This window comes from Heterodontus francisci, chromosome 46, assembly GCF_036365525.1.
Source record: "Heterodontus francisci isolate sHetFra1 chromosome 46, sHetFra1.hap1, whole genome shotgun sequence".
Taxonomy (NCBI): Eukaryota; Metazoa; Chordata; class Chondrichthyes; order Heterodontiformes; family Heterodontidae; genus Heterodontus; species Heterodontus francisci.
This window is the reverse complement of record NC_090416.1, coordinates 18,608,102-18,631,457: the sequence shown is the minus strand read 5'-3', so window position 1 is coordinate 18,631,457 and position 23,356 is coordinate 18,608,102. Positions and strand designations below refer to the sequence as shown.

At 52.9% G+C, this 23,356-nt stretch overlaps 1 protein-coding gene across 4 annotated transcripts in view; it reads right to left on the bottom strand.

Moving 5' to 3' along the window:
- LOC137356962 (GON-4-like protein) overlaps nucleotides 1–23,356 on the bottom strand; it is an 81,805-nt gene that overhangs the window by 38,103 nt on the left and 20,346 nt on the right. For all 4 annotated transcript variants that reach the window (XM_068022856.1, XM_068022859.1, XM_068022857.1 and 1 more), the window contains exons 13-20: nucleotides 19,291–19,331; nucleotides 17,964–18,064; nucleotides 10,389–10,587; nucleotides 8,490–8,576; nucleotides 7,406–7,592; nucleotides 6,695–6,839; nucleotides 5,232–5,382; nucleotides 2,509–2,625 (exon numbers count right to left, since the gene is read on the bottom strand). In XM_068022856.1, the coding sequence (XP_067878957.1) occupies nucleotides 2,509–2,625; nucleotides 5,232–5,382; nucleotides 6,695–6,839; nucleotides 7,406–7,592; nucleotides 8,490–8,576; nucleotides 10,389–10,587; nucleotides 17,964–18,064; nucleotides 19,291–19,331 (1,028 nt within the window). The remainder of the gene's footprint in view (nucleotides 1–2,508; nucleotides 2,626–5,231; nucleotides 5,383–6,694; nucleotides 6,840–7,405; nucleotides 7,593–8,489; nucleotides 8,577–10,388; nucleotides 10,588–17,963; nucleotides 18,065–19,290; nucleotides 19,332–23,356) is intronic.

Below are 23,356 nucleotides of genomic sequence, written 5' to 3'. Positions count from 1 at the left end.
CCCTTCACCTCTGTCCCCAGGCCAATGAGTGGTCCAGGGCAGATGGAAGTGCCCGACCCGCATTCGGAGGTGGAGAGAGGAGGCCATCTCCCATCCAGTCAGTGCCCACAGGACCAGCAGATGGGGAATTACAGATTGGCCTCTGGGTCGGGCACATCCCGGGCGGCAGTATCAGGTTGTTGGGAGGGTGGCCCCTCACAGGTCTCGCTCTCACCCAGGACACCCGACCCATCGGCCAAAGGAATGAATTCTCCCGTGGGGTCCACAGACTCCCCGACCAAGGGCGGGTCCCCCACCTCAGGACTTGACAAGATCACAGGGGCATCTCCCCCACCTCCGCTCCGAGGGATGGAGGGTTCCCACCCAGGGCTCGAGGCCCTGATCGTGCTGGTGGCAGGGGAGCCTGAGGACCCACGCCAGGAGATGGACCCCGGTGGTTCAGGGCCTTCTTCACAGGAGGGTCGTCTCCTCCTCTTATTTCGGGAGGGGCGCAGAGTCTCAGAGACCTCGATGTCATCGGGGTCCTCTGCCTCCGCACCCACCTTTTGCCTGGTCACCCTGGGCCTGAGCCCAGCCCTGGGGCAGGTGGATTCCCCGGGAGCGGGCCTTGGGCTGAGCTCAGGTTGTCTCACGGTGTCCAGGGGACGTGCCTCTCGATGTTTATTTTTCCTCCGCGCCTTCCTTCCACTTGGACGGGCAACCCCCTCCCCGCTGGAGGCTGTGAAAACCACAGCCTCTGGCACTGACTGAACGGTATCTGGTGGAGGTGTGAGGGGAGGTGCGGGGCGGGGGGGGCGGGGGGGAGAAGGTGCAGTGGCACCATCCTGGGCCGCCGAGCTGGAGTTGGCGAACATGCCCCACCCCCTTACAGACATGGCACCGCACTCCGTCCAATGTCCAGAAGACGCGGTAGGCCGTCCCTTGAAACTCTGCATTGAAATGGCCCTCTGTGACCTCCTCCCGCGCCAGCTGCATAAATAGCTGGCGGCGGAAGGCGTACACATGCCAGAGGCTGTTCTCCCGAAGACCGAGCGGGACTGGGGTGAGCCCTGACTTTACCTCCCCCAGATGGTGCAGGTGGGGAAGGAGGAGCTCACCAGGAATGAAGGGCGGAACATTTGACAAAATGACCCTTTGCGCAGTGGCCTCCAGGGGGTCCACTGGCAGAAAGGTCCCACCACGGTGAGCCCTTGTTCAGGGCCACGGACACCGCCCGCTCGGTCCTCAAAAACAACACTGCCTTCCCGTACATTTTAGAGGCAGCAACAATGGCTGAAGGGCCGACAACCTCGGCCATTGCTTTCACACATGCCTCGATAGTCATGTTCGGGTAGACGTTGCTCTTGACCCCATGCTTCGATGTTATTAGTGCGAACGGTGACGGGGCAACAGGTGCAGCTGCAGCAGCAGCATATGTACGGGAAGGCCCCGCCACCGGCGAAGGAGGGCTTGCCATGGGGTCCAAGAGCCACGCCCACCCCTAACAAACAAGGCAAATTTACACAGTTGAAACAAAAACCAAACTTTAAACAAAGTGCTGTGGGAGTAGAGGAGGATAGGGGTAGGAAGGTAAAGGAAAAGGGGAGGATAGGTGACTTGAGTGGAGGAAGGGAGAGAAAGGCTGAAAAGGATGTTGTTCCAACTGCCAGTTGGAGCACCTTTATAACAATTAGTCCAAACTATTTGTTGTCTTCCAGTTGGAGGAGGCTTCTTCACCCGGGCAACTCCTGTGTGCAAGCACCAATACAAATACAGGGGCCCCCTACCGGATTTGACAGCCCCACCCGAGTCTTCCGGCTTCTTCTCCCTCCCCCAAACAGTTCAAACTTAGAGTCTTTGAGGTGCTCTGCCACCCACCTCTCCAAAACAATTGCAGCCTTCCTTGATGGTTTCTCTCAGTTACTGCAGTTGCAGAAACACAGGTGCAGCTGCTCCACCAGATTGCAGACAGGAAGTGCTTCCCAAATTGCCCAGCCAATCCCGTGCTGTAGCTGTCCTGGGAGTGTTTGATGGGGACAGTGTAGAGGGAGCTTTACTCGATATCTAACTTGTGCTGAATCTGCCCTGGGAGTGTTTGATGGGACAGTGTGGAGGGAGCTTTACTCTATATCTAACTTGTGCTGAATCTGCCCTGGGAGTGTTTGATGGGACAGTGTAGAGGGAGCTTTACTCTATATCTAACTTGTGCTGAATCTGCCCTGGGAGTGTTTGATGGGACAGTGTAGAGGGAGCTTTACTCGATATCTAACTTGTGCTGAATCTGCCCTGGGAGTGTTTGATGGGACAGTGTAGCGGGAGCTTTATTGTATATCTAACCTCTTTTTTTTTTTTCCTTTTTTTTTCTTTTTTGTTCTGGGGACAGGGTAGAGGGAGCTTTACTTTGTATCAAGCCCCTGTGCTGTAGCTCTCCTGGCAGTGTTTGATGGGACAGTGTCCCAAATCCTATCGGCAATATCCTTCAGCTTGTTGTGGACGGACGGCGAATATGAGGAAGTTTGTGCTCCTCACCTGAAGCCAGAAGGGGAGCTTGCTCTCTTCTCTCTCCATGGGAGGGCACATGTCCTCGGGACGCACAGTCGTGAACGGGCTCGGCATCAGCAGCACAATCTTCCTCTTCTTGAAAAGCTATAAAAGGAAAAGTGAAGTGTTTGATGCCTCATCTCAGATAACACTTAAAGGAGCCCAAAATAGGGCAAAACACCAAATCCCTCACATCATCTCCAGAAAACCACATGCTCCCTGATGGCTCAATTGTATTCAAACCCCACCCGATCACTATGAGCTCCTCCAACCTTTAAGTGTGAGCCCAGCCGGTGAATATCAGGTGGGTGATAACCATGGGGGTAGGGGGGGCTTCACAGCCCACCTTGATCCGTGCCCACCCTCGATATCTGTGTGGTTTACAGCAGTCAGGTGGACAAATAGCATTTGGGGAATTGTCACCCTCGAGGACCAGCCTCCTTTCCTAGCCCAGGGGCACAAGGACCTATTGTAGAGTCCCAAACTCCATTAACTAGGCACAGACCATGTGCAGAACCCAGGAACCTCTGATCTGTGCAGCTGATTTAAAATTGGAACAGTTTCACTCACCCACTGGGCTCACTGAGCTGCATCTGCTCCCAGTCTGGCAACACCTCAACTTTTAAAAATCTCATCCCTCTTTTCAAATGCATCCAGCCTTTTGCTCCTCCCGATGTCTGTAACCTCCTCCAGCCCCGAAACTCCTCCCTATCTCTGTAACCTCCTCCAGCCCCGAAACTCCTCCCTATCTCTGTAACCTCCTCCAGCCCCTAAACCCTGACCTATCTCTGTAACCTCCTCCAGCCCCGAAACTCCTCCCTATCTCTGTAACCTCCTCCAGCCCCTACACCCCTCCCTATCTCTGTAACCTCCTCCAGCCCCGAAACTCCTCCCTGACTCCGTAACCTCCTCCAGACCCAACACCTCTCCCTATCTCTGTCACCTCCTCCAGCCCTGAAACTCCTCCGTCTCTGTAACCTCCTCCAGCCCCGAAACTCCTCCCTAACTCTGTAACCTCCTCCAGCCCCTAAACCCTGACCTATCTCTGTAACCTCCTCCAGCCCCGAAACTCCTCCGTCTCTGTAACCTCCTCCAGCCCCGAAACTCCTCCCTATCTCTGTAACCTCCTCCAGCCCCGAAACTCCTCCCTATCTCTGTAACCTCCTCCAGCCCCGAAACTCCTCCGTCTCTGTCACCTCCTCCAGCCCTGAAACTCCTCCGTCTCTGTAACCTCCTCCAGCCCCGAAACTCCTCCCTATCTCTGTAACCTCCTCCAGCCCCGAAACTCCTCCCTATCTCTGTAACCTCCTCCAGCCCCTACACCCCTCCCTATCTCTGTAACCTCCTCCAGCCCCGAAACTCCTCCCTGACTCCGTAACCTCCTCCAGACCCAACACCTCTCCCTATCTCTGTCACCTCCTCCAGCCCCGAAACTCCTCCCTATCTCTGTAACCTCCTCCAGCCCCGAAACTCCTCCCTAACTCTGTAACCTCCTCCAGCCCCTAAACCCTGACCTATCTCTGTAACCTCCTCCAGCCCCAAAACTCCTCCCTATCTCTGTAACCTCCTCCAGCCCCTACACCCCTCCCTATCTCTGTAACCTCCTCCAGCCCCGAAACTCCTCCCTAACTCTGTAACCTCCTCCAGACCCAACACCTCTCCCTATCTCTGTCACCTCCTCCAGCCCTGAAACTCCTCCCTGTCTCTGTAACCTCCTCCAGCCCCGAAACTCCTCCCTATCTCTGCAACCTCCTCCAGCCCCTACACCCCTCCCTATCTCTGTAACCTCCTCCAGCCCCGAAACTCCTCCCTATCTCTGGAACCTCCTCCAGCCCTGAAACTCCTCCCCATCTCTGTAACCTCCTCCAGCCCCTAAACCCCTCCCTATCTCTGTAACCTCCTCCAGCCCCTACACCCCTCCCTATCTCTGTCACCTCCTCCAGCCCCTACACCCCTCCCTATCTCTGCAACCTCCTCCAGCCCCTACAACCCTCTGCGATCGCTGCACTCCTCCAATTACCCCCATTTTCATCACTCCACCATTGACAGCCATGCCTTCAGCACAGGGGAACAGTAGAATCCTGGTTATGTTACTGGACTGGTAAACCAGAGGCCTGGACTAATGATCCAGAGGCATGAGTTGCCAGTGATGCCCATATCACATGAAGTAATACAAACAAAAGCTGCCTGGGCCCTGAGCTCTGGAATTCCCTCCCTGGGATGCTTCAGAACGTGATAAATGGGAGTTGTTTGGGGAAGTGGGGAATTATTTTTGGGAGTCCCTGCAGCTGACAAGAGTGCAGAGGCTCCCTCGCTGGAAACTGAGCTGAGGGGGAATGACGGGATCAGCATCGGCTGGAGGTCCTCTACAGTCAAGCATAGGCAGTGGGTTATTGAACTGAGGAGTGCATCGCAGCAGCAATCCATCCTGTTCTCCCTCTGTATCCAGCTCTAACTCTAGCGGATCATGTTCGATAGAAATTTAACCAGTTTATCTCTCCCTGAACTAAAGACATGTTAATGAAAAGTAACGTCTGTAAGAATTGCCCGGCCTGTGTTAGCCCAGCACAGACCAGGATCTGTGAGACTCAGAACCACATGGCTGCAGTCCCCATCCAAGCCATCAGGGGCAGCTGTTTCCCAGTCGGTCTGTTGCGAGTGGCGACTGTTCCAAAGCCCTCTCTCCAAAAGGGCCCAACGCCTCAACGCACCTTAATCACGTTATCCGGAGCTCGGCTGACGCTCAGATTCTTGATCCGGACGGACAGCTGATGGTAGGTCTTTGGGGGCATGAGGTACTGACTGATCAAGGGTTTGGGGAAGTCAGTGTCTTCAAAGTGCTTCAGGCCCAGGACCAGCAAACTGCAGCACACGGGAGAGAGAGAGAGAGAGATAGAGAAAAGGAGCAGGTTACAGAGGAACAGACAGCCCGTGGGGGCAAAAATAATTCAACTGAGAATAAGGAGGAGGCAGAGACAGGTTAATAATATCACAACAGGAGGTGGCCATTCAGCCCCTCCAGCCTGTACCGCCATTCAATTAGATCACGGCCCCACTCTGTATCTAAACGCCATTCACCCACCTTGATCCTGGTACACTTAATCCCCTGACCTGACAAAATCGATCCATCCCTGTTTGTATATTTCAAATGACCTCCAGCCTCAACAGCTTTTTTGGGGGTGGGGGGTGGGGATGGGGGGAGTGTTCCAGATTCCCACTCCCCTTTGTGTGAAGAAGTGTTTCCTCACATCACCCCTGAACGGCCTGGCTCGAATTTTAAGGTTCTGCCCCCTCCCCCACCAGAGGAAATAGTTTCTCTCTATCTACTCTATCGAATCCTTTAATCACCTTAAACACATCGATTAGATCACTCCCTTAACCTGCTACACTCAAGGGAATACAAGCCTTGCCTATGTAACCAGTCCTCCGAATGTAACTCTTTCAGCCCCAGGATCATTCTGGTGAACCTGCACTTTACCCACTCCAAGGTCAATATATCCTTCCTGAGCTGCAGGGCTCGGAACTGGATGTAGTATCTAGTTGCTGTCTCACCTCAGCTCTGAGCAGCTATAACACAACTTCCATCTCTTTATATTCCAGGCCCCTAGAGAGAATTATTTTGGAATTATTTTTCGTACCTATCCGATTAGCTTTTAGTGAATCCTGGACTGAGACCCCTAAATCTCACTACTCCTCCATAGTTCCCAGCTTTTCGCCTTTTAGAAAATACTCTAACTTTCTCAGGATCCCACGTGGATGAGCTCACACCTTCCCAGGTACTGCCCGAAGTCCCCCATCTGAATCGTTAACCCATCCCATCAACTTACAACTGGGCATGGGCAGAGAGGCTGAGAGGGGCAGAGAGGCTGAGAGGGGCAGCCTTCAGTGGCTGCTCCTGCCTCTCTCTAAGCAGGCACAGCATGACTCAACGTCCGGTGTCCTTGCTCTGAGGACATCCACCAGCCGTTCCCGGTCCTCACCGCAGTCCAGCTAGCGCTGCTAGGAAGCTGAAACACGGGGGTTGGGCTCGCTGGGGGAGGGGGAAGCATCAGCGGGCGGGCAGCCAGTGCCCAGGGATCTATACCCCAAGAGGAGTCAGGGGAGCAGACGAAAGAGAGAGACAAGGCCCCAGGAACTCCCATTTCTAGCACATACTACACTCCGAGGAACCTACTTGTCTTCGCCTTTACTGAACCAAGCTTTATCCTTTGGATGTTTTGGTTGTAATGCAGAGTGCGGCAGGAGCTCCGGGTACATGAAAACTTTTCTGGTGGCCAGGATCCAAGCGACTTCTTTTGGCAAATAATTGGACTCGTCAACTGTGCAACAAAAAAAACTGCCCTTAAAAAAAACTGACAATAGGCAGACGACAATTCATCGAGCAGCCACGCGGCCAACTTTGGCATTTCAAACTGAACGTTTCTCCTGCGACGTGCTCAGTGGAATCGCTCAAAGGGGCTGGGAGATTTCCCCCCCCCAGAAACCCCGGCTAGGAAGGGTCGCTGGCCTCACTGCTTTGTGTGGGATCTTGCTGTGTGCAAAATGGCTGCCATACATGCCTCCATTCTACCCAGAGAGTGGTGAGAATGCGGAAGTCGCTACCACAGGGAGTGGTTGAGGTGAATAACAGAGATACATTGAAGCGGAAGCTAGGAAAGGAAAAGATGGTTGTGCTGATAGGGTGAGATGAAGCAGGGGAGGAAGGAGGCTCGTGTGGAGCATAAGCCACAGCACAGAGCAGATGGGCTTTGAACGTTATGTAAATCGATATAAAGCATCGATGGCCATGTCATGCGCGGAGGTCTGAGAGGTTTCAGAGACACACGGGGGTGGGGAAGAGGGTTGAGTACTGTATCACTGCGAGTGTTTCCCCCCGGCGACTCACATCGCCGGCTCATCTTCTGATCATCCTTTGGTGCAGGGACCTTCACGTGCGGCTTGATACTTTTGCCAAACTCCTCGATGAGTGCCAGAGCCTCCGTCAAGTTGCACGGCGAGAACGTGGAGCTGAAATCCGGGCCCTTGGCTGAGTAAAGCTCACTGGCCTTCTTCGCAAAGCTGTCCAGCTCTTTCTGAGGGGAACACACACAACACACAAGAGGATTCACTGCACACACTCACACTGTCTGGGCTGCAACAGATTCACAAGGTGCAACAGGTTGCATTTATAAAATATCCCACATTGCTTCACAGGAGCGTTAATCAGACACAATTTGACTACGAGTCAGATTAGGAGAGGTCAGGACCGGTGGCCAAAAGCTTGGTCAAAGAGGTAGATATCTGCACCCCTACAATTCCGGCCTCTTTGAACATACCCCCGATTCCCATCATTCCTTCGACTGGTAGCCGTGCCTTCAGCTGCCTGGGCCCTCAGCTCTGGAATTCCCTCCCTAAACCCCTCTCTCCTATTTCAAAACACTCATAAGCTGCCACTTCGACTGAGATTTGGGTCATTTGTCACAATATCTCCTTAATCGGCTCGGTGTCAAATTTTGCCTGACAACATTCCTGTGAAGCGCCCGGAGACGTTTCACTGTGTTAACAGCACTATACAAATACAAGTTGTTATTTGCCAATTACCCCCACCCTCACTAACCTCCAACCCATTGAATTGAAACTCCTCGTCCACAAATCTCTCCTCATGGCCCCTCTCTGGAATCTGTATTGGCCCTCTAGACCTTAACTCCCAACTCCTCCACTGCTCTGGCTCCCTCTCACCCTTCACCTCACCCTTCACCTGCCACAGTCCTATTCTTTGAAGCTCCCTCCCTGGCAACCTACTCTTCTGTCCCTGCATTCAAAAACCCCCCCCACCAGCCTGTTCCTGCTCTGTAAAATTCTATGCAATTCTCCATGGTGAGGCAGTGCAGCAGGACCAGACGTCAAAGTCACTCTCAGGATTTCCCAAATGGAAATCATTTCATATATATTTTAAAATGCACAGCAACACGCTCAGCCCCAACACTCACCAGGAAGAGTTTGGATGTCTCTGCTTCTTGGCTGAGGTTCGAGTTGATGCTGGTCAGGAGGTGGACCTGGGTGAGAAGCTGGACATGCTGTGGGGACAAAACAAGACAGCACATTCATTTAATACAGGACTTCAAAATCATGAGGAGTTTCAGCAGAGTAGGTGGGAGAAGTTGTTTCTACTGGCAGGAGGACACATATTTAAGGTGATTGGCAAAAAGGCCAGAGGGGGAGATGGGGAGAATTTTTTTAAACACAGCGATTTGTTAGGATCTGGAACGCACTGCCTGAAAAGGCGGTGGAAGCAGATTCAATAGTAACTTTCAAAAGGGGAATTGGATAATTATTTAATAAATGAACAAAAAGGAGCACAATCGCAGGGTTATGGGGAAAGAGCAGAGCGACTGAGACCAGTTGGATAGTTCTTTCAGGGATACAGCAGACACGGCGGGCTGAATAGCCTCCTTGTATACTGCACGATGCTGACTGGCAGCTACAGGAAGCGGGAGAGGGGAACAGGTCATTCCCCATGCTTTCCAGGTTAACATATAGAATGCAAACCGCTTTCATCCACCCCCTGCTCCCTCTTCTTGCTTTGTAGGGGTAGGGTGGCTCAGTGACAGAGGGAGGGCCACATGGTTTAATCTGCACAAGGCAGACATGACCAAAGTATCTGATATGACACGAATTATTCAGCAGCAAAGCTCCTTCCCGTAGCACAAGATCCAAACAGACAAGATTCCTCTCTTCCCTCACAACGTCCTCACTTTTCTGTCCTGATTCCTGGATACCCAACACCGCACTGCTGACCACCCCCCCAAAACCTGCGGACACGAAAGCGTTAGCGGATAAATGGGTCAGGCAGCCAGGGCTGGAGGTATCACAGCCCACTCTGATTCTGCCCTGCCCGACATCCAACAGGCTAACTATCAGGACTGGGAACCCCGGAGGACTTTCACACTTCCAAGTTCCAGCACCCAATACTGTCTGTAGTAGCTCCCACACCCTAACCTCCCACCCGCTATCCAAGACTGCCCCATTTGCAGGAACAAAAAAACAAAAGGAATAGGGAGCAGGGGGAGGCCATTCGGCCCCTCGAGCCTGCTCTGCCATTCATTACAATCATGGCTCCACTCTCCCACCCACCCGATCCCCACATTTGCTGGCAAATGGGATTAAGTAGACAGGTCAGGTGTTTTAATCGGTGCAGACTCGATGGGCCGAAGAGCCTCTTCTGCACTGTATTATTCTGTGATTCCTCGATTCCCTTCGAGTCCAAAAATCTATTGATCTTTATCTTGAATATTACCCACCAACTGAGCATCCACAGGTCTCTGGGGCCAAGAATTCCAAAGATTACCACCCTCTGAGTGAGGAAATTTCTCCTCCTCTCAGACTGAATTGGCCAACCCTTATCCTGAGACTGTGTCGCCTCGTTCTAGACTCTCCAGCCCGGAGGAAACATCCTCTCAGTCCTTAACCCTATCAAGTTCTCTCAGAATCCAGTATGTTTCATTCTTCTAAACCCCAGAGAATATCGGCCCATTCTACTCAATCTCTCCTCATAAGACAACCCCCTCATCCCAGGAACCAGTCTGGTGAACCCCAGATGAGTTAGCGGATTTCAGTGAAGGTAGAAACTGGGGAAATTGGCACAGTTCACCTAAACGGCAGGTGTAATAGCAACAGGAGGGGCAGTCAGTCAGTGTGTCCCTCTCCTGATCACTACCCAGTGATGGATTTCAGGTGAGGAAAGGACTCCCTCCACAGTTGATTCACTCTTCTGGCTCAAACCTGGAAGAAGTGCGAATGAGCCGAGGTACCGAAAGGATGCAGGTACCTGGATCTGGACAAAGAACGTTTAGTACGTCGGGTTAACCGAGCCTGGGCTCCCGATTTACCTGTTGCATCTGTTGCTGAAGCTGCAGTTTCTGCCGCTGGTCCAGGAACAGGGTGTCGGGCTGCTGGTTCCGCCTGGAGGTGGGTTTAGCCTCTGCGGCAGAGGCCTGCTGCTTCGCTTTCCGTTGCCGCAGCTGCTCGATCTGGGCTTTCACCGTACGGTGTTGCTCGTTCAGTATGTTCGCCAGCGGTTCCTCAAACCTATACCAGGAAAAGAGAGGGTCGCACACAACGACAACCCACATTGCATGCGAGGACGACAGCACATCACTGTCAGCAATAAACTTCCTATTTCCCATCACTCTGATGGGGGAGGGGAGCTGCATAGAAAGGTGAGGAACAGGAAAGAATGCACTTACCTGGAGCAACCGGAAACAAAGGCAGGGGGTGGTCAGAGAAGGAAAATTAAAGCCATCTCTCTCTATAAGTTTGTGCAGTTCCCAAAAGCCGCAATGTCATTCCTACTTTTGCCACACAAGGAGTCAGTTTAGAAGCATGTCTACTGTAAATAGAACACTGGATTATCATTTTGCTTGATATTTCAAACTGAGGCTGTACCCTGTTCAAAGTCTCCAACAATATCTCACGGAGGCATCAGGTAAATGCAGGAACTGAAAACAATTACTGATGGTCACCCAAGCATCCTATACCAAGTAGACTGCCTAGATCTCACAGCAAGGACCAACATATTCAGCAATATCAGGAGACAGGCATCCAAGAGCTGAGATAACATGAGGGGTTAGTTAGAGACCACCCAGAAAACCTAACCGGGGTAGAGACCACATCTTACACGCTTGCTGCTGCTTTGGTTGAGTCCAGCCAGCTGAGCACAGACGCAAGAATGTAACCCTCACGTCCTTCTGTCTCAGTACCACATCATTTTCCCCACCTCACAACCCACAAGGTCATGTTTGAAGCCAACTTGCATTTATATAGCACCCTTAAATGTAGTAAAAATTCCCAAGGTGCTTCACAGGAGCAATCAGCCAAAACTTGGACACCAAGAGCCAACATAAGGAGATATCAGGACAGGACAGCTCAGAAAGTCTTAAAGGAGCAGAGAGAGATGGAGAGGTTTAGGGAGGGAATTCCCAGGCAGCTGAAGAGATCCAGAGGTCAGAATTGGAGAAAGTTACAGAGATAGGGAGGGGTGTCGGGGCTGGAGGAGGATAGAGATAGGGAGGGGTGTAGGGATGGAGGAGGTTAGAGAGATGGGGAGGGGTGTCGGGGCTGGAGGAGGTTAGAGATAGGGAGGAGTGTAGGGATGGAGGAGGTTACAGAGATAGGGAGGGTTGTAGGGGCGGGAAGAGGTTACAGAGATAGGGAGGGGTGTAGGGGCGGGAGGAGGTTACACAGATAGGGAGGGTTGTAGGGGTGGGAGGAGGTTACACAGATAGGGAGGGTTGTAGGGGCGGGAGGAGGTTACACAGATAGGGAGGGCTGTTGGGGCGGGAAGAGGTTACAGAGATAGGGAGGGTTGTAGGGGCAGGAAGAGGTTACACAGATAGGGAGGGTTGTAGGGGTGGGAGGAGGTTACACAGATAGGGAGGGGTGTAGGGGCTGGAGGTGGTTACAGAGATAGGGAGGGGTGTAGGGACTGGAGGAGGTTACAGAGATAGGGAGGGGTGTAGGGGCAGGAAGAGGTTACACAGATAGGGAGGGGTGTAGGGGTGGGAGGAGGTTACACAGATAGGGAGGGGTGTAGGGGCTGGAGGTGGTTACAGAGAGAGGGAGGGTTGTAGGGACTGGAGGAGGTTACAGAGATAGGGAGGGGTGTAGGGGCTGGAGGAGGTTACAGAGAGAGGGAGGGTTGTAGGGACTGGAGGAGGTTACAGAGATGGGGAGGGGTGTAGGGACTGGAGGAGGTTACAGTGATAGGGAGGGTTGTAGGGACTGGAGAAGGTTACAGAGATGGGGAGGGTTGTAGGGACTGGAGGAGGTTACAGAGATGGGGAGGGGTGTAGGGACTGGAGGAGGTTACAGAGATGGGGAGGGGTGTAGGGACTGGAGGAGGTTACAGAGATAGGGAGGGGTGTAGGGACTGGAGGAGGTTACAGAGATAGGGAGGGGTGTAGGGATGGAGGAGGTTACAGAGATGGGGAGGGGTGTAGGGGCTGGAGGTGGTTACAGAGATGGGGTGGGTTGTAGGGACTGGAGGAGGTTACAGAGATGGGGAGGGGTGTAGGGACTGGAGCAGGTTACAGAGATGGGGAGGGGTGTAGGGACTGGAGGAGGTTACAGAGATGGGGAGGGGTGTAGGGACTGGAGGAGGTTACAGAGATAGGGAGGGGTGTAGGGATGGAGGAGGTTACAGTGATAGGGAGGGGTGTAGGGATGGAGGAGGTTACAGTGATAGGGAGGAGTGTAGGGATGGAGGGGGTTACAGAGATAGGGAGGAGTGTAGGGATGGAGGAGGTTACAGTGATAGGGAGGGGTGTAGGGATGGAGGAGGTTACAGTGATAGGGAGGGGTGTAGGGATGGAGGAGGTTACAGTGATAGGGAGGGGTGTAGGGATGGAGGAGGTTACAGTGATAGGGAGGAGTGTAGGGATGGAGGAGGGTACAGTGATAGGGAGGGGTGTAGGGATGGAGGAGGTTACAGTGATAGGGAGGGGTGTAGGGATGGAGGAGGTTACAGTGATAGGGAGGGATGTAGGGACTGGAGGAGGTTACAGAGATAGGGAGGGGTGTAGGGATGGAGGAGGTTACAGTGATAGGGAGGAGTGTAGGGATGGAGGAGGTTACAGTGATAGGGAGGGGTGTAGGGATGGAGGAGGTTACAGTGATATGGAGGGGTGTAGGGACTGGAGGAGGTTACAGAGATAGGGAGGGGTGTAGGGATGGAAAAAGGTTACAGTGATAGGGAGGAGTGTAATGATGGAGGAGGTTACAGTGATAGGGAGGGGTGTAGGGATGGAGGAGGTTACAGTGAATGGGAGGAGTGTAGGGATGGAGGAGGTTACAGTGATAGGGAGGGGTGTAGGGATGGAGGAGGTCACAGAGATAGGGAGGGGTGTAGGGATGGAGGAGGTTACAGTGATAGGGAGGAGTGCAGGGATGGAGGAGGTTACAGTGATAGGGAGGGGTGCAGGGATGGAGGAGGTTACAGTGAATGGGAGGAGTGTAGGGATGGAGGAGGTTACAGTGATAGGGAGGAGTGCAGGGATGGAGGAGGTTACAGTGATAGGGAGGAGTGTAGGGATGGAGGAGGTTACAGTGAAAGGGAGGAGTGTAATGATGGAGGAGGTTACAGTGATAGGGAGGGGTGTAGGGATGGAGGAGGTTACAGTGATAGGGAGCAGTGTAGGGATGGAGGAGGTTACAGTGATAGGGAGGGTGGGAGACCATGGAGGGATTTGAAATCAAAGATGAGAATTTGAAAAATGGGGGTGTTGTCAGACTGTGAGCCAATGTCGGTCAGCAAGTAGAAAGAGTGATGGGTGAACTGCTCCTATTGCGAATCAGCTGCACAGATCAGAGGATCCCAGATTCTATCCATGATCTGTGACAAGTGAGCAGAGGTTCAGGCCCTACAGTCAGTCTGACTGCCTCTGGGCTAGGGAAAACAGCTGATCATCCAGGGTGATAACCCCCCGATGTTACTCATCAACCCCACTGCTGAAATCGCGCAGATATTGAGCAGGGCCAGAGATCAAGGTGGGACCACCCGCCCAACATTCACCGGCAGGCCTCACAGCTAAAGAATGGTCCACTGGGCGGAGTACCAGTGGGCACCCCCTTATCCCAGAAAGACTGAGAGGGGAAAATGTGGGATTAAAAGAAGTTTATAATGAAGACTTGTATCGCCTACTGTCAGAAGCATGGCGCAATAGTGAGCGAGCTTGGCTCGGTTGTGAAAAGTGGGATGTTTCCAATGAGATCACAAGGAAAGTCTGGGGAAAGCAGATGGAATCAGCAGACATTAGCAGATCTGGGACACGAGCAACTCTAGGCAGCAGCGTGACTGTACACTCTGCTCACATAGCCTCGCTCAGTTAACAGCCACAGGGCTCTGCACAGGGGGACAGTCTAATTGATGGGCACACTGAGCACATCTGTCAACAAGAAAAACAGTCAAGTTAAGCAGGCGGTCACATTCAGGGCAGCTATTAAAAACACAAAGCACTTCAAAAGGGAAGGCGAGCTCCTGAACCTCATGTCGGGCCTGAATGGGCTAACTCTGCAGTGAACAGATGGAGTGCAGAATTTGAGAAAGGGCGAGAGTGCATGGGGCGGGGGGAGGGAAAGAGAGAGAAACAGAGACAAAGCACAAAAAAGGGAGAACGTGTGTGAGCATGTGCACAAAGTGAGAGACTGGGACAGAGTGCGGGACCAGAACACAGCCACAGACAGAGAAAGGGGGAGAGGCTGGCCGAGGGAGAGACAGAGAGCTTTCAAAGTTCCCATTTAAATTTGGCCTACATTATTCAGCAGGGTAAGGATTAATATAAATGCAACAACCTTACAGAAGTCCCTTTGGGCTGAACAAGCTCTGTCACTCGTATGGTCTGTGATGTCTGCGGCCATCGCCCTTTGAACTGCTCAGACTGTGCACAGAAGTGTACGAGTATTTTCTCTGCCTCCTCTCCCAAACAATAGCAGCTGGAGCTGGGGCTGCACTGTCCCTTAAAGGAGGAGGTGAAACAAATCAAAACGAAATAGAGGCTTACTATCAGCGTCTCAAAGCCCATGGAATCTCAATTTTCATTCCATTGCCCAATGCCTCTCAATGATAACTTGTATTTATACATCACATTCAACATGGGAAATGGGAGCAGGAGTAGACCATACAGCCTGAGCCAGTCCTTCTCTATCGACCATGGCTGAACTACCTCAACCCCATTATCCCTGGATTCCCTCGGTGTTTTAAAATCTATTGGATCTCTGTCTTGGATATCCTCAACTAGTGAGCATCTCTGGGGTCGAGAATTCCGAAGCTTCACAAGCCTCTGAGTGAAGAAATGTATCCTCATCTGCCCTTATCCTGAAAGTATGGCCCCTCGTTCTAAGACTCTCCAGCCAGCGGAAACAGCATCTCAGCATCTACCCTGTCAAGCCCTCTCAGGATCTTGTACGTTTCAATGAGATCACCTCCTGTTCTTCTAAACTCCCAAGAATATACACCCATTCTTGTCGATCTCTCCTTAGAGGACAACCCTCTCATCCCAGGAATCCATCTGGCAAACCTTCTCTGCACACCCTCAAAGGCAAGTATATCTGTAGTGAAACATCCCCAAGGCGTCAATAGCGAATAAAATCTGACACTGAGCCGCACAAGGAGATATTAGGGACAGGTGACCAAAAGCTCGGTCAAAGAGGTCAGTTTTCAGCAGCGTCTTAAAAGGAGAGAGAGAGAGAGAGAGAGAGGCGGAGAGGTTTATGGAGTGAATCGCAGAGCTTAGGGTCCAGGCAGCTGAAGGCACAGCTGCCAACGGTGGAGAGATGGGAATCAGAGCCGCGCAAAAGGCCAGAATCAGAGGAGTGCAGAGATTTTGCAGGGGGGGGAGGTTGCAGGGCTGCAGGAAGTCACAGAGATGGGGGGGGCGCGTGAAGATATGGAGGCATTTGAATGAGCATTTTAAAAATTGAGGTGTTGCCAGATTGCGAGCACGAGGGGTGATGGGTGAACAGGACGTGGTGCAAGTTAGAATACAGGCAGCAGATGTTTGGATGAGTTTATAGAGAGTGAGGAGAGCATTGAAATAGTTGGAGTCTGGATGTAACAAAAGGCATGGATGAGGGACACACCCTCCAGCTGTAAGTTCCTCAGTTTCACTATTTCTCGATCAATGACCAACCCCACTCCCTGCCCCCACCCCCCCCACCAGCCGACTGTACAGCGCCTCGAGCACTTTTAGTGAAATATTGGTGGCTGTTGGGAGAGGGGAATGGCTTGGGTGTGATGCCCCTTCTGGTCCAACAGCTACTCGACAGCCATCGTCCAGGCTCACCGTCCATGAACAGTCACACGATTGTGCAACTGGAGAGGCAGCTGTTGGCATTCGAGGAAGACGGACCTCAGCTAGAAGCGGTGAGGTGGAGGTGAAGAGTGCGATATGTGTGGTCGTACATGTGACACAAACACCAGACTTGTGCACAGTTTGTTCGTCGGCAGCCTCCGCTGCACAACACAAGCCTGTTAAGATACTGCAAAGTGTTTTAATCCTACCCTGTTGTACTTAGGAGAGCATCCTTCAAAAAAACACTGATTAAATTACAGCCTTTCAGTCCAACTCATTGACTCCACAAGGCAGGAGGGAATGTATGACCCTACCGTGTCTTTGATCAAGTCTTTTTCAGACGCCAGGTTATTTTTGACACATGGAGATTGTGGACTGTCGTCACTCAGCTCATCCCCACTAATTCCTGGTCAGTTAGCTTGCTGAGGCACAGACACTCAGGTTGGGCACCTTGTCAGGACAAGGTGATGCTATCAATGTGTAGAGTTATCTAGGACTTAAACCAGCTGACACGATGATGCAGTGTTCAAAATTTGCAGATGACACAAAACTTGCAAGTATTGTGAACTACAAGGAGGATAGTGACAGACTTCAGGAGGTCATAGACAGGCAGGTAGAATGGGCGGACACGAGGCAAATGAAATTTAATGCACAGAAGTGTGAGGTGATACATTTTGGTAGCAAGAATGCAGAGAGACAATATAAAATAAAGGTTACAATTCTAAAGGGCGTGCAGGAGCAGAGGGATCTGGGGGCATATGTGCACAAAGGTTGCAAAGCAGGTTGAGAAAGTGATTCAGGCGGCATACAGGATCCTGGGCTTTATAAATAGGGGCACAGAGTACAAAAGCGAGGAAGTTATGAACATTTGAGGGTTTGATCTCAACTGGAGTATTGTGTACAATTCTGGGCACCTCCCTCTAGGAAGAATGTGAAGGCAGAAAAGATTTACATGAATGGTTTCGGGGATGAGGGGGGACTTCAGTTTATGAGGACAGATTGGAGAAACTGGGGCTGTTATCAGAGGAGAGAAAGTTGAGAGGAGATTCGATAGTTCACAATCATGAGGGGTCTGGACAGAGCAGATATGGAGAAGCTCTTTCCCTTTGGCAGAGGGATCGACAACCAGAGGACACCAATTTAAAAGAACCAAAAGCAACTTGAGAAAACATTTTTAAACGCGAGTGGTTAGGATCTGGAATGCACTGCCCGAGAGGGTGGTGGAGGCAGGTTCAATTGTGCCTTTCAAAAAGGAATTGGGCAAGCACCTGAAGAAGAAAAAATGCAGGGTGATGGGGAAAAGGCATGGGAGTGGGACAAGCTGAACTGCTCTTGCAGACAGCCAGCACAGACCCGAGGGGGTCAAATGGTCTCCTCCTGTGTTGCAGCTGTTCTATGTTGGACTGTGACAGTCAGTCCGTGCTCACGTCCAACACACAGATAGTCTCACCCAGGGAGTAGTGGTCAGTTGAGCCAGGTACAGCAACCAACCAGCACCCCAGAGAAAGGGAGAGGAAGGGTGAAGAGGACGAAGTTCTCACACATCATATTTTGCACGTGGTCAGACACAGCGTGCTCCAAAGTTGAGAGTTATTAAGAGAAACCCTTCTTTCTTACCGTATTGCCTGAGGGGTATTAAATGTGTTGTGAAGCTGTTCCTGGACATCATCGTCTCCTCCTTCCTCCTCTACATCTGGGACACCCATCTCATCCTGAAACTAGAGAGAAAGATAACAAGAACATCAGAACCCCCAGAGGAGGAGCACGGACAGTCCGCAACCCAGGAAAAAGCAATAGGTTTAGTTACAATCACATTTCTCTTGCTCAGCTGATGAAAGCAAGGTTTTTTTTAAATTTACAAGCTGGGACAAAGTTCAGGAACTCATATTAAAGGTCATTTTATTTTTAAATCATTTTAGTTTTAGAGATACAGCACTGAAACAGGCCCTTCGGCCCACCGAGACTGTGCCGACCATCAACCACCCATTTATACTAATCCTGCACTAATCCCATATTCCTACCACATCCCCACCTGTTCCTATATTTCCCTACCACCTACCTATACTAGGGGAACCTTCTAAACCCACCGCGTGACTGCTGCTGCTGCTCACTAAAAGCTTTGGCACATCCCAAGACACTGTATAAATGTAAGCTTTCTCTTTTATTCCTCCAGCCTACTCCTCAGGACAGTTTGCATCATTTTACCCACTGCTTCACGCTAAATGATTCTTTGCGATCTGGGCGGCGCTAGCAAGGCTGGCATTTGTTTCCCATCCCTGGCGGTGAGCCGCCTTCTTGAGCCGCTGCAGTCCATGTGGCGTAGGTACATCCCACAGCGCTGATAAGACAAGGAGCTCCAGGATTTTGACCCAGTGCCGATGAAGGAGCAGCCGATATATGTCCAAGTCGAGATGATGTGTGACCTGGAAGGGAACTTGGAGATGATGTTGAAGGAGATGTTGCTGACGGGAGTGGAAAATTCACCTCATGCTGAAGTGGAAAAAGGGTGGGCAATTGCGAATGCAAACACCTGCAACGACGTGAAGCAGGAAGTGAGATTAACACAAGATCCTGAGGAGCTTAGAAATGGCTTCAGTGGACACGTACACAGATTAATACAGTAACTCAATGTCCTCGTGGCAGAGGAGCCAATGATCCCTGTCAGCAGTAACTCTGATGAACTGCACTCTGATACGAAGCAGTATATCAATCTCTGCTTGGACCCAGCAGTAACCTCAGAAGACAGCACCAGGGTTAATGCACTGCCTTAGGTGGTACTGATGCCAGGTGGGTTCAGTACTCAGGGGAAGGGGTCGAGACGCAGATGCCTGTGAGACTTGGTGCCTTTAGAGGGGAAAGAAAATCAGAGGGGAAAGAAAATCAGAGGGGAAAGAAAATCAGAGGGGAAAGAAAATCAGAGGGGAAAACAGATTTCAAAACTTACCGTCTCGAACAACTCCTCCATCAGCTCATTCACCTCCTTTTCTGGGGGGAGACAGGAAGATGAACAAAAGAGTCAGTTCTGATGAAAGGTCACTGACCTGAAACATTAACTCTGCTTCTCTCTCCACAGATGCTGCCAGACCTGCTGAGTATTTACAGCATTATTGTTTTTATAACAATAGAGTCTCCCCTTCCCACTTCCCTTGACAGTCAGTCCCCCATCCACCCAACCCAACTGGTCTACCAGTTCCAATGAAAGAGACTGATTATACCTGTTCACAGTTATCGCAGAGGTTGGGGGGGTGGGGGGCGGGGGGGTGAAGCTGCTCTCCCAACACCCCCATTTACTACCCCGCCCCGAACACCCCCATTTACTACCCTGCCTCCCAACACCACCATTTACTACCCAGACCCCAAATTCCCCCATTTACTGCTCCGCCTCCCAACTCCCCAATTTACTGCTCCGCCTCCCAATTCCCCCATTTACTGCCCCAACCCTCGCAATTCCCCCATTTTCTGCCCCGCCCCCAACTCCCCCATTTACTGCCCCGCCCCCAACTCCCCAATTTACTGCTCCGCCTCCCAACTCCCCCATTTACTGCCCCGCCCCCAACTCCCCCATTTACTACCCTGCCTCCCAACACCCCCATTAACTACCCAGACCCCAAATTCCCCCATTTACTGCTCCGCCTCCCAACTCCTCAATTTACTGCTCCGCCTCCCAATTCCCCCATTTACTACCCAGACCCCAAATTCCCCCATTTACTGCTTCACCTCCCAATTTCCCCATTTACTGCCCCCGCCCCCCATTTACTACCCCACCCCCAACTCCCCCATTTACTGCCTCGCCTCCCAATTCCCCCATTTATTGCCCCGCCCACCTAACTCCCCCATTTACTGCCCCGCCCCCAACGCCCCATTTACTGCCCCGCCCCCAACTCTCCCAATTACTGCCCCGCCCCCAACTCCCCCAATTACTGCCCCACCCCTAACTCCCCCATTTACTGCCCCGCCCCCAACACCCCCATTTACTGCCCCACCCCCAACACCCCCATTTACTGCCTCGCCCACCAACACCCCCATTTACTGCCCCGCCCACCAACTCTCCCATTTACTGCCCGCCCCCAACTCCATTTACTGCCCCGCCCCCTACGCCCCCATTTACTGCCCCTCCCCCATTTACTAACCTGCCTCCCAACACCCCCATTTACTACCCAGACCCCAAATTCCCCCATTTACTGCTCCGCCTCCCAACTCCTCAATTTACTGCTCCGCCTCCCAATTCCCCCATTTACTGCCTCGCCCCCCCATTTACTACCCAGACCCCAAATTCCCCCATTTACTGCTTCACCTCCCAATTTCCCCATTTACTGCCCCCGCCTCCCAACTCCCCCATTTACTGCCCCACCCACCAACTCCCCCATTTACTACCCAGACCCCAAATTCCCCCATTTACTGCCCCGCCCCCAACTCCATTTACTGCCCCGCCCCCCATTTCCTACCCAGACCCCAAATTCCCCCATTTACTGCCCCGCCCCCAACTCCCCCATTTACTGCCCCGCCCCCAACTCCCCCATTTACTGCCCCGCCCCCAACTCCCCCATTTACTGCCCCGCCCCCAACTCCCCCATTTACTGCCCCGCCCCCAACTCCCCCATTTACTGCCCCGCCTCCCAATTCCCCCATTTACTGCCCCGCCTCCCAATTCCCCCATTTACTGCCCCGCCCCCAACTCCCCCATTTACGGCCCCGCCCCCCAACACCCCCATTCACGGCCCCGCCCCCCAACACCCCCATTTACGGCCCCGCCCACCAACTCCCCCATTTACGGCCCTGCCCCCAACTCCCCCATTTACTGCCCCGCCCACCAACCCCCCCATTTACTGCCCCGCCCACCAACTCCCCCATTTACTGCCCCGCCTCCCAACTCCCCCATTTACTGCCCCGCCTCCCAACTCCCCCATTTACTGCCCCGCCCCCAACACCCCCATTTACTGCCCCGCCTCCCAACTCCCCCATTTACTGCCCCGCCCCCAACACCCCCATTTACTGCCCCACCCCAAACTCCCCCATTTACTGCCCGGACCCCAACTCCCCCATTTACTGCCCCGCCCACCAACTTCCCCGCCCACCAACTCCCCCATTTACTGCCCCGCCCACCAACTCTCCCATTTACTGCCCCGCCCACCAACTCCCCCATTTATTGCCCCGCCTCCCAACTCCCCCATTTACTGCCCCGCCTCCCAACTCCCACATTTACTGCCCCGCCCCAAACTCCCCCATTTACTGCCCGGATCCCAACTCCCCCATTTACTGCCCCGCCCACCAACTTCCCCGCCCAACTCCCCCATTTACTGCCCCGCCCACCAACTCCCCCATTTACTGCCCCGCCCCCTACGCCCCCATTTACTGCACCGCCCCCAACTCCCCTATTTACTGCCCCGCCCCCAACTCTCCCATTTACTGTCCCACCCCGCAATTCCCCCATTTACTGCCCCGCCCCCCAAAATTCCCCAAATTACTGCACTGACCCCCAAATCACCCATTTACTGCTTCACCTCCCAATTCCCCCATTTACTGCTTCACCTCCCAATTCCCCCATTTACTGCCCCGACCCCCAATTCCATTTACTGCCCCGACCCCCAATTCCACTTACTGCCCTGACCCCCAAAATCCCCCAAATTACTGCACTGACCCCCAATTCCCCCATTTACTGCTCCGCCTCCCAATTCCCCCATTTACTGCACTGACCCCCAATTCCCCCACTTACTGCCCCACCCCCAATTCCCCCCATTTACTGCACTGACCCCCAATACCCCCATTTACTGCCCCGACCCCCAATACCCCAATTTACTGCCCCACCCCCATTCCCCCATTTACTGCCCCACCCCCCCATTTACTGACCCTCCCCCCAATTCCCCCACTTACTGTACCGACCCCCAATTCCTCCATTTACTGTACCGACCCCCAATTCCTCCATTTACGGCCCCACCCAATACCCCCATTTACTGCCCTGACCCCCAATACCCCAATTTACTGCCCCACCCCCATTCCCCCATTTACTGCCCCACCCCATTTACTGACCCTCCCCCCCCAATTCCCCCACTTACTGTACCGACCCCCAATTCCTCCATTTACTGTACCGACCCCCAATTCCTCCATTTACGGCCCCGCCCAATTCCCCCATTTACTGCCCCACCCCCCCAATTCCCCCATTTACTACACCCCCAATTCCCCCATTTGCTGCCCCCGCCTCCCAATGCCCCCATTTACTGCCCTGCCCCAATTCCCCCCATTTACTGCACTGACCCCTAATTCCCCCATTTACTGCCCCGCCCCCCAATTTCCCCATTTACTACCCGCCCGCCCCCCAATTCCCCCACTTATTGCACCGACCCCCAATTCCCCCATTTACTGCCCCGCCCCTCCCAATTCCCCCATTTACTGTAGCGACCCCCAATTCCTACATTTACTGCCCCGGCCCCAATTCCCCCATTTACTGTCCCACACCCCCAATTCCCCCATTTACTGCGCCTGCCCCCCAATTCCCCCATTTACTGCAGCAACCCCCAATTTCCCCATTTACTGCCTGAACCCCAATTTCCCCATTTACTGCCCTGACCTCCAATTTCCCCATTTACTGCCCTGACCTCCCAATTCCCCCATTTACTGCCCCGCTGCCCCCAATTCCCCCATTTACTGCCCCGCCCCCCCAATTCTCCCATTTACTGCAGCGACCCCCAATTCCTACATTTACTGCACCGACCCCCAATTTCCCCATTTACTGCACCAACCCCCAATTCCCCCATTTACTGCCTGACCCCCAATTCCCCCATTTACTGCGCCTGCCCTCCAATTCCCCCATTTACTGCCCCGCCCCTCCCAATTCCCCCATTTACTGCAGCGACCCCCAATTCCCCCATTTACTGCACCGACCCCCAATTTCTCCATTTACTGCCCTGACCCCCAATTCCCAATTTACTGTCTGACCCCCACCAATTCCCCCATTTACTGCCACCCCCAATTCCCAATTTACTGCCCTGACCCCCCAATTCCCAATTTACTGC